The 11,046-nt window shown below is 44.3% G+C and overlaps 1 protein-coding gene across 1 annotated transcript in view; it reads right to left on the reverse strand.

Moving 5' to 3' along the window:
* Window positions 1–3,628, reverse strand: part of DPY19L1 (dpy-19 like C-mannosyltransferase 1) — a 50,536-nt gene extending 46,908 nt beyond the window's left edge. Inside the window, exons 1-2 of the mRNA XM_054816812.1 lie at window positions 3,119–3,628; window positions 2,063–2,131 (exon numbers count right to left, since the gene is read on the reverse strand). Coding sequence (XP_054672787.1) covers window positions 2,063–2,131; window positions 3,119–3,413 — 364 coding nt within the window. The 5' untranslated portion in view covers window positions 3,414–3,628. The remainder of the gene's footprint in view (window positions 1–2,062; window positions 2,132–3,118) is intronic.
* Window positions 3,629–11,046: the final 7,418 nt, after the last annotated feature.

Here is an 11,046-nt window from a genome sequence, read left to right on the forward strand (position 1 = left end):
GTATTAAGTGTAAATACATTCAGTTATTTTGGAGAATTTTATATACATTTTTATAAAACTTCACTATCGCTCTATTACAAGTATAAAACTAAGACCTTTTATAATTGCACAGCAATTCATGTAATTACTTATATTTCAAGAGACAATGCGGTTAATTCACAGACTTCCACTATGAGTCCAAATCAGCATTTTTCAACAGACTGCATCCAGCCTTACATTAAGCTAGTTTCTGATGGAAACCATGCAGATCAGCTCTCCTAAAATTACCATCCTTTGATCCCATTAATGTCCTTACTGGGGAGGGAATTAAGGAGAAGAATACTAGAGTCCTCATGCTGCAAAGACTTAAACAGCTACCGTGTACCTGAACATGCAGATGCCATTTTCTCACCCAATCTAAGAATCCCTAAAAGCAAAGCATATGATCAGATTTTTTGCAGACTAGGGCTATTATGTAAAATCTGATAGTTTATTCTTCCGATTTCCTATTTTTGCCAGTGTTCTGTTCTAAGAAAAGCAATATGAATGGCATATAAAAAGCATTCTAATTCTGGAAATTAACTACTGAAGAATAAAGCCATAACATACAGAACTCATTTACCAAAAGAACAACAAATGCTGAGATAACGTAATGCAACAGGACGTAAAACGTACTAGAAACCGATTAATACTTTGCAAGTGTCCCCAAAGTGACTAGGTAGGAATACAGCAGAACTGGGAACACTAAGGAATGTGCAATCATTGACTACTTCTGCAGCTTAGTCAAGATGTTTCATTGTGAGAGTCTGTGCAATGTAGAAAGGATGTCTTCAAGAATAAGGCCTCAATTCAATGGTCATTTTAAAAAATACCCAACATAATAGAGCAAAGTGTTGTATAAGAATGTCCTTGAAAATCTGACAACTTTATTGTTGCATGTAAATTGGAAATAATTCTCAAGAGAAAAAAATCCACACTCTACAACAAAACTAGCTCCAACTGTGGGAGCTTCTGTTTTTAAAATCTGGACCTTAAAGCTCAAGCAAAACAACAACAGAAATTCAAATACCACTAAAACTAACTAAAATACACTATGTCATATTTAGTATATATACATTCTTCGCTACTGCAAATATCGTATGCTATTAAGGGTTTACTCCTATTAAAAATATAAATATCTCCCTGAAGTATTTAATTGGCTATCTGAGTTTCACAGCCAAATTCAAACTCCAGAAATTACAAAGCTCTCTATCTAATCTGCTCTCCAATTTCAAAGGCAGGCATTTTTCAATTTTGACCATCAGTTTAACATTTCTATTTCATTTAAGTAACTACTAGTCTAGGAAATGCTGAATAAACAGAGGTAAGCAAAACAATTCAGGAACAGTTTATTCATCAGTTAGTTTGTAAACTAAGGGTTGTTTCTCTGCTACTACTTTGCAATGTCATTCATCAAATTGAAGAAACTCCCTTTGGCAACAAGGACTACTGGTAGGATGATTAATAGTACCAGCATCTTTGGAATACTCTGACAGTCTTTTAATATAATACCTTTAAGAGTACATCTAACTGCACATCTGACAAATATGCTATTATTTAATATTTGTTAACTTTAGGGATTTATTTATTTAATTTTGAAAATACTTTAGGTGCTTTTTCCAAGACTTTGGCCATTAATCATTTTATTATTTACTCAAAAATATTCCCAAAGATAATAACATCTGAATTTATATCCCCCTACAGTTGTTCTTTTAGCCACAATCCTTCCAAAACAAGCTGTTTTGATTACATTACTTACTAAGAGTTGCTTTTTCCCCCCCTAGAAATTAATGACTGGATAAGAGAGATACATAAATATCTGGACAATTCTTTTCCTACAGATTTTCTGATACCACATCAACTGCTACAATAACAGCTTTACAAAAGTTACCAGGTAGGAAGTTATTTCCTCTCCCTTTACAACATAAGCTATGCTTATTTGTTTTTCCAAGCTATATTTCCAAATATATTTTGATACAGTTTAGAATTCCCGAGAAAGACAGGTAAGAACAGTGTTTTCCCCTGACATATTCCTTCTACTTACCCAGAAGCAAAGTGAGCCATATCTTGCTATCAGCTTTTACAATGAAGGCCTTTCTGTCATCAACAAACACTGTCAAAAGAAAACGAGTACCTTAAGCATCAATTAAGAACAGCCTCTGTAAAAGAAAATCCATTTGAACTCTGCAGCATTAGTTTTCTGTAAAAATCTTGACTTCAAAAATGCTTAAAGACATTTCATACAGCAAGTTAGTAACTACATGTAAAAGCTTTAAACATCATAGATAGACTACTAAGGCAGCTACAGGAATCATCACGTTTTTAATTCCTGAAATAACTTCTACAAAATAACTTCTCAGAAGAGGACTTTATGTAGACACGTTATTGACAAATTTGCTCAAACTGAAAGTCAGACTTTTAAAGAATAAGCAACCCTCCATCCTTTCAGCAAAGCGTTATCAAGAAATAAGCCGGTCATGCCAACGCTGTAAGATGAGCTAGTCAACACGATGAAAGAGGCTGTTTTAACAAGAGTTAGTTACACAAACAGCACATTTCTCCCTCAAAGGATGCTAAAGTGGTAAAAAGCCCTTTTCATGCCCCTCGGCCCCGATTCTCGCCGATACCAGTGTGGCTCCCGTCAGCTTTTCTTGTTTGTTTTTTTAACCTCCTCCCGTTGTGCCAGGCTGGAGGACGGGCACGGGGAGAGCGGGAGAGCAACCGGCCGCCAGCCGCTGCCCCAGGCAGTGCCGCACACAACCCTCCCACCTCCCTCCGGTGGGGGGACGCCGTGAGGCCACAGGGGTACCCGCTTCATGGCCAAGGCGCTCCGCTACCTCCCCCGCCCCCGGATCGCCTTCCCGAGGAAGGACGTCCCGGCGCTCCCCGTCCCCAGGCGGTAGCGAAAAGCCACCCCGTGCGAAGGGGGCTTTCGCACCGTGCCGCTGCCCGTTCCGGGCAAGTCTACCGACACCCGGAAAGAGGAGGGAGGCGAGACCGAGCCCCATCCCACTTCCCCCGGGCGGAAGGGCTGCTTCCCCCCCAGCCGAGCGGGGGCAGAGGGAGCGGGGCGGCTCTCCCCTCTCAGCCCCCACCTCACCTCGGAGCCGGTCTCTGCAGACGCGCAGGAACCTCAGGGGGCCGCGGCCCAGCACGTCCCGCTCCCCCTCAGCCGCGGGCCCCTCCCTGCAGGGTCTTTGGGGGTCGCTCCTGGCTCCCCGCCGGCCGCCGCCTCCCTTCCGCATGGCGCGGGCCCCGCCGGGGACCTGCCTGCCGGGCGAGTGCGGCGGGCGCCCACGGCCGCTCCTGGGGCTGGCGCCCGGCGACTGGTGCTGCTGTTGCCCGGGTTTGAGCGGCGGCGACTCTTTGTTCCTGCCTCGGGTCGGGACGACCATCTCCGCATAGTCCCCGCCGGGGCCGGGGGTGCCGCGCCAGAGGGGAGGAGAGGGGAGGGGAGGGGGCGGTCCTCAGCGAGGAGGTTCCCCCACCCCCGGGCGGGGCCCGGAGGCCACGGGACAGAAGCGGAACCGGCGGGCTCGTAGTAACCGGGCGAGGGGGCGGCCGGTTGTTACTCCGCCGGGTTGCGCCGCCACTGCCGCCGCCGCCTGCTCCGCCCGGTTGGCCACGTGGGGGCGGGGGCGGTGCTCCCCGGCGGGGCGGGTAACGGCTCCCAGCGCCACCCTCCCCCGCTCCGCCCCGCTCCTCACGCACGCGCCGCCCCGGAGCCCAGCGGTCGCGCGGAGCCGTTGCTCCCTTCCCCTCCCCCGCGCCACACGTGCTGCCTGCCCCGCGCGCGGGATTCCCGCCGGTTCCGCGGCCTTCCCCAGGGCCCGCGCTCAGGGGAGGAGCGAGCGGGAGCGGGGCTCTTCCCGCTCACTCCCCCTCTGAGGGACGGCCGCGGTTCTCCCGCCGGGAGGGGCTGCCCCTGGCCTTGCGCTGCCGTGGCCTCCCGTTCCCTCTCCTCGTGACCTCCTCCGGTGTTTCGTTGCCTTTCCCTTGCCCTTCCGAAGCCACTTTGCTTTGTAAGTACCATCCCGGTCCAACGTGCCCCCGAAAGACAGATCTCTGGAGTCCTCCCACCCTCAAATTTTAACTGCCAGAAGGTTACTTGGCTGTGGTGCTGCCGTGTCCCAGCGGCTTCCCGGCCACAGAAAGCACCCCCTGACCCTCCGTGTTTTGTACTTAAGAGGTGGGTTTGCTTTATCCGTGTGCCAGCGATGTGGTAACACCCCCGCGGCCTCTGCCCCGGGCCGGAAAGCTCAGCAGGGCCGTGGGCAGCGCCCGGCTCTCAGCTGACGAGAGACCTGCAACTCGACCCTAAACATTTCTCTGGGTTCAGAGGTTAAAAGGTCCAAGTCACCCAGAGGTGCCGTGTAACATGGACCCTCGAGACGTGCAGTGTTCTTTCACGACTTTTCCAGAGCGGTCATCTTCAGTACCTCACGGCAACAATTACCATAGCTCCTACGCTGACAGCTGGAATTACTGTTCTTCTAAGGGTGGTGAACATACAACACAACTGTCAGGCAAGAGCCAGCTACAGCAAAACCTGTCCTCCTCCTACCTGTGCTTTTCTGCTCAGCACACAACAGTGGTCAAGACAGCGGCTCATCCAATAGTCATATGTTAATGCAATTACCACTTTCTGATAATGTTGATTAAATATAGCAGAGTATAACCTCTTCATTAACTGCAACCTCTCCAAACATCCATTTCACTCTTTCCTCTCTGTCCCCTTGTTATTTTTTTTTCCCTGGAAGTTCTTTCTTCACCGTACGTATTCCTTCCCTCCCAGGTGCTCTTCATTGCTGTCTCAGGCTTTTCTTTGACCCTGCTCACTCTTCATTTCTCTTTATATGTTTCTGCTCCCAAGTTTTTCTATGTTTGAGTTTTCTTGGCATCATCAACTTTCCACTCAACTCTTTGCTTATTTTTCCTGGCCTTCCCACCCTTTTGCTCTGTCATAGCAGACACGTGGCTCTTTCTAAAATGTTTAAAACTTTTCCTTTATTTTCATATCCTTTTCCCAATTATTTTTATTAATCCTATCCTGTGAATTGCAGGGTTTGAGCTTTATGCAGCAAATACCATACCAAGATAGTATTTTAAAAAATATCTTTAATAACTATATAGTCAGCATATCGTTAGTGCAGGAAGGTAATTTTCATCCAGATTCAGCTACTGAGGTAATGAACGTATAAGAACAGGATGGCCTTTGCTGTCTTTGTGCTAATAGGAAGGATGTTACTAAATAAGGGTATAAAGATACAAGCTGGTACAGCCGGATAAAATGAACAAGTCTGTGGGACTGACAGAAGGCCTGTGCATCCACAAGTACTCTTGGCTCCACATTTCTTTGCTCATTGAGGGAAAATTGTCCTTATACCCCCAGCTGTTTTGGGGAGATAATTGCAAAGGGCATGTGTTACATTGATCTCAAAAAAATGAGCAGGGAAGAAGTAGTATTTTTCATTTGACCAGCTTATATAGTTATATAAAACAGCCAGTTGCCTGAGCACACAGGTCCTTCTTCCAATGTGAATTACCTGTAGCGGTTTCATATTTCAAGAAACAGTTATCTGTACTTATTATAAATATAAGCGAAACCATACAAGGAACACCATTTGAATGTTTGAAGACTGCATACTATTTTCCCACCTGCTTTTCAAGAGAAAAAGTTTTACAATCTGCTCTTTTTCATATTTGATTTCATTTGTGCCATAAATCTAGTAACCAAAGGAGTCTGTTGATGCTAGCTGAGTGAATGAAAGGTACAGGTCCAGCTAGTTAAGGAGTTCTGCATGAAACTGGCATAGAAAAAAAGTAACATGATATGTTCTGCTGATTTTTAACTCCTGAAACCTTTTTTTTTTTTTTGCTAAAATCAATAGACTTATGGAATACTTAGGAACTTGAAGTGTTGAGATTATTAAGGTTCAAATGATTGCTGTGGCATGGCTCGACCATTCAGGTTAACTGGGCCTGGTCCAGCCTGCAGCAAATCAATTACCTTCAGGCTATTTTCTTTTATTAAAACTCTTCAGGCAATTTATTTCAAAAGGTACTACCTACAAAACCTGTTTACAAAGGCATGTACTACTAAACTAAACAACTCCAAAGATTTTAAAAGTTATAAGAATGCAAAGACAGAACATCACATTCTTAAACATAAAGGTGCCCATATTCACCAGCTATGAATCGCTAAAGAAAACCATCAACACTACTTCAAAAGAGCTGCAGTAGAGCAGTACGCTTCTAAAAATAAAATGACACTTGCTTCCATCTATAAAAGACACAAGTAGTAAGAAACAAATCTTGGGTTTGTATCATCACAGAAGTTGCATATTTTTCCAGAAGTGCTATGTTTATTTCCAACATCATTTCATACAGAGTAGCTCGTTACTTACTGTGCACATCACAGCAAAAGGAGTGATTCTCGGAAGCCAGCATGTACCTTGCTGTTTATAACAAAAAAAGGAGGGGGGAGGGGGAATGCGATGATTCTGAAAGTAAATTTGATTTCTCTCAACTCTTGAGGGTGCTGAAGGATATATAGTAGGCCATAGGAGAGAAGCCATCTTCATCAGCTTATCCTAACTTCTTTTGTCCAAGGACAGCAAAATCTGTAAGATGTTGTTCCACAGTTTTCTGCTGTCCCAGGACATTCACTTTCCATGAATGATCACTGGACTGTCTCTTCATATTTCCAAATCACTCTGCCAGATATCAGCCACTTCAGGATGCTGAGTTTCTGACACACTCTCAATGGAGATAACTCAGGTATCAGGCCCGGCAAGTAAAACACATTGCCTTGGCAGTTCCTATATATTCTCTGGCAGTATTCATTCCTCAAGATGCTGGACATGCACACCTCATTGCCACATAGTCCAGAGCTTACTTTTTTTTCCTCCTTCTGTACTGTTTTTTGCCACCAGTTCTCTCACTCTTCCTCTTGCCTCAAGTGAGACCTTCGGTTTGCTGTTTACCAACACCCCTTCTCTCTCCCAAGGTGATTTGAATAAGAGTGCCTGTAGACAATTCCCTTTTTATATCTATAATAATGTTTCTTGTACTGCTCTGCTTTGTTCCTGTGGCACTGCCTCAGAGCATATTCTGCAGATTTTGTGGCAAGGCTGCCATTGCCACCTACCACAGGGCTTTGCTTCTGCAAAGTTTGTGTCAATCCCCCACGCTTTCACACATTTGGCAGCAGACTTAATAATAGCAGGACTGCAATGTAGCAAGTTAGGCTCCCTTTCTCTGGCTTATTTAATCCAAGGTTAGCATGCACTGAAGGCATAATCTAGAAGGTATGTCTCTTCAGCAAATTAACGTGTGGCCTGGTTAGATGCACTCAATTTAGCATTAAACTAGCTATTTTGAGTGACGACAACAACATAGCTACAGCAACATGGAGCGCAGTGCCTCAGGTAACTAGCCAGGCAGAGCATTTTGAGCTCCATACCATATGGCCATATCTGACTTAACTCATTATTAATCCTGCTTGAGCTTCACTCACAGAGCAGACAAATTCCTACCTAAGGAAAGAACTTTTGAGAACAGAAATAGTTGGGACCTCCTCTTGTGAAGATCAGGCTGAATAGAAGTGCAGAAGGCTAAGGAGTCTCTTAAGGTGGAAGTAAAGAAGCTGGATTGCCCTCTGAATTTGTACATGGAGGAATCTTCAGGAAAAAACGGCAGAATGTAGTAGCAAACAAGTTATAATGTGTACTTTGTCCTGTTTATCAGCTCTGTGGGGCCTGTTCTCTTTCTGCAGGATGCAAATATCCCCCCTTGAGTTAACTCCTTTAAACATGCGTTGCCTGTATCCTGAAGAGGGAAAAATATACTCCTGGTGAGTAATACAGCAATCTGATCTCTACTTGCACATCTCTCTTCACATCTATCTTCTCTCACTTTTAAAATTGCAGTTGCATTTTAACTATACATATATAAAACTATATAGAACTGGAACATCTATGTTTGTATGGCTAACTTCTCATACAAACAAAAGCCTGTTTCTACTAGAAACAAATGAGAACAATTTACCCAGCTTGCCTACCCTGGTAACAAAAAAAAAAAAAAAAATCACATTTTTAGAATGAGAGGTCCTGAAGACCCTTCTTTCTTTGACACAGAAATTACCTCCTTCATTTTTATGAAGATGATTTTAAGTCTCAAACTGCCTGCTGCCAGAATAACACTGAAAAACATTAGTGACTCAGAAAAACCAATTATTCTCTACCAGACTTTTTCTGATTTCTTGGCTTTCAGTTTCCAGTACCATTTTAATGCTACCTTAAATGATTCCCTGCAGCTCTGGGGGAAAAAAAAAAAAGGTTAAAAAAAAAAGGAGGAACAAGAAATACTATGAATATCAGGAAGAAAATTCAAGCTACACTGGTAACCTCATAGGTCTAACACATCTTCAGTTACCCTTCCTTCCTTGCTGCAGACAGAACGATCACAGAAGCACAGCCATCCATTTGCCCTGTTGAGCAGCTAATTTGGGAGATTTGCCAATGCTCCTTCTTATAGCATGGAGTGTGATCATCTCCTCCCAACTGGGGCCTGGAATGTTTCTGTAATTCTTCACCGTTCTGAGGACTTTTAACTCCTCTGCACGATATAATCTCCTTACAGCTTTCCAAATGAAGATCTCTTGCTGTACGCTCCACGTTCTCACTGCGTGGCATTTGGCCACAGCAAGTAGTCATGCTAATTTGGCATCAATGCCATGATTCACAGCCACAGCAACTGCATCTCGTTATGCTTCTATGTGGAGGAGCAAATTATAGAGCAAATTATTTGAGGACCACAGAACTCACTATTTCAAGCAGAAGTGATGGATCCAGCTTACCCTAACCCGATTTCCCAGCCACGGTGGTTTTTCTTCATTTTTTAAGGAGTCAGTGTTTATCTATCTGGTGTGTCTCTAAGTAGCTGCTGCCAAAAGATGCATCGGAGAAGACGGAGGAAATAGCTTGCAGCAACAAGAAGGAGCTAAGTGACAACAACAAAGCAGGTTCATACGAACATGGGCTGAGCTATTACTGTATTTCATGGCAGATGCCCTCTATGCGAGATTGCGAATATGGATGCCATTTATGGTGGAAATACAGGAAGGCCAGCCATGCGCTTAGAACAGAAACATGAGGAAAGCAATGATCTGGAAGTGGTCACGGAATTGCCTTTCAGTTAACAACTGGCAGAGCAGCCAGATGTGAGAAACTGTAGGGCTCTTGCAATATGCTGCCATATCAAAGTCAGTAAACCTACATCGCTGGAGATTTACTGGCAAGTCTACTTTGGCAAGAGAGTGAGAGAAGCTTGTGGACCACTGGAATAGTTACAGGCAGCCCTATCAGAAACAGCGGCAGGTTCTAAGTTTGCCTGTTCAGATGTTAGCAAGTTTATTTCTATTTCACCCTTTGCTTACCCTTACATTCATTTCAGTTGAGATTTCAGTATATCCTTTACTGCCCTGGTTAACGAAGGTGGAGAAAAGGCGGATTAATTACCCACAGTGACAGAAAGTACCTTTGGCAAACTAAACAAAATGTCAGACTAGACTGAAAGCAAGATGATCCTACAGGTCAAACACCCCTTAAATGACAAAGCCGTGACTTGGGAATGTTAGAATCATAGAACGGTTAGGGTTGGAAGGGACCTCAAAGATCATCTAGTTCCAACTCCCTGCTGCGGGCAGGGACACTCTCCACTAGACCAGGTTGCCCAAAGCCCCATCCAACCTGGCCTTAAACACTTCCAGGGATGGGGCCTCCACAACCTCTCTGGGCAACCTGTTCCAGTGCCTCACCACTCTAACAGTAAAGAATTTCTTTCTAACATCTAATCTAAATCGACCCTCCTTCAGCTTAAACCCATTACCCCTTGTCCTGTCACTACACTCCCTGATAAACAGTCCCTCACCAGCTTTCCTGTAGGCCCCTTCAGGTACTGGAAGGCTGCTATAAGGTCTCCCCAGAGCCTTCTCTTCTCCAGGCTGAACAATCCCACCTCTCTCAGCCTGTCCTCACAGGAGAGGTGCTCCAGCCCTCCGATCAGCTTCGTGGCCCTCCTCTGGACTCTCTCCAATGAGTTTGTTGTTTGCTTCCTGTATATGACTGAGCAAAGACGAATTCATTGTGACAAACTGAAGTGACTAACATGGTCACTTCAAGGGCTGCAGGGCATCCTTTCTTGTTAAGTCTGGTCTTTTTACCAGAGACCTTATCAAGAGGGAAAAAAATTGATGCTGAGGCTAGAAACCCTTTAATTTATACCCACATGAAACTAAAAATGTAATACAAATTTTACACACAAAAATTTGAAAATCCTGTATGGAGTCCTTGTTGATAACTAACAGCCACAGTTTAGGTCTTCCTCATTTCCTTCCTGACCTTTTTAACTTTTTGATAATCTATCTCAAATCATGATCCTAATTATTTGTGTGCTTTCATTATATATTCTGAGTCCTTGCTAATAACAGCACCCAAATCAGCTTTAAAGACTGTGTTCCCAAAATGTTAAGATGTGCCACACTGTCAAACAAATTGATGGAATTCATCCCTTTCTTTTGATTTTCCATGTGGAAGTATAGTTCATTTGTAGGCATCATGGCTTTACACTACGTATTAGTCTGTCCTTCCTTGCTTCGTCACATCATGACGCTAGTCTCTTGAACAACTATGAGACAAGTAGTGCTCTCTTTCACTTGGAACAACGCCTTTGTGTCCCATCAGCTGTGCTGACAAAGTACAACTGTGGCCCAGTTTGGAGCTTATTTTTGAGGTCACAGTGCCCTCTACTGTCTAAGACGTCCTCTTTCCTTCTGCATCATGATTAAAAAACCAGTATGGCAGGTGTTTATATATATGCACTAAAAAGAGCAATTCCCCCCCCGCCCCCCAAATTAACACATTCATTTCTGTTTCCAGATGTACTTCCATCTAGACTAGCAGGCCAAATCTGGGTTGTTGAATTGGGCAGAAACCAAGCTGGCCAGGGCATAGTCATTTCTTGCTG

The sequence above is a fragment of the Grus americana genome, chromosome 2 (genome assembly GCF_028858705.1).
Source record: "Grus americana isolate bGruAme1 chromosome 2, bGruAme1.mat, whole genome shotgun sequence".
NCBI lineage: Eukaryota > Metazoa > Chordata > Aves > Gruiformes > Gruidae > Grus > Grus americana.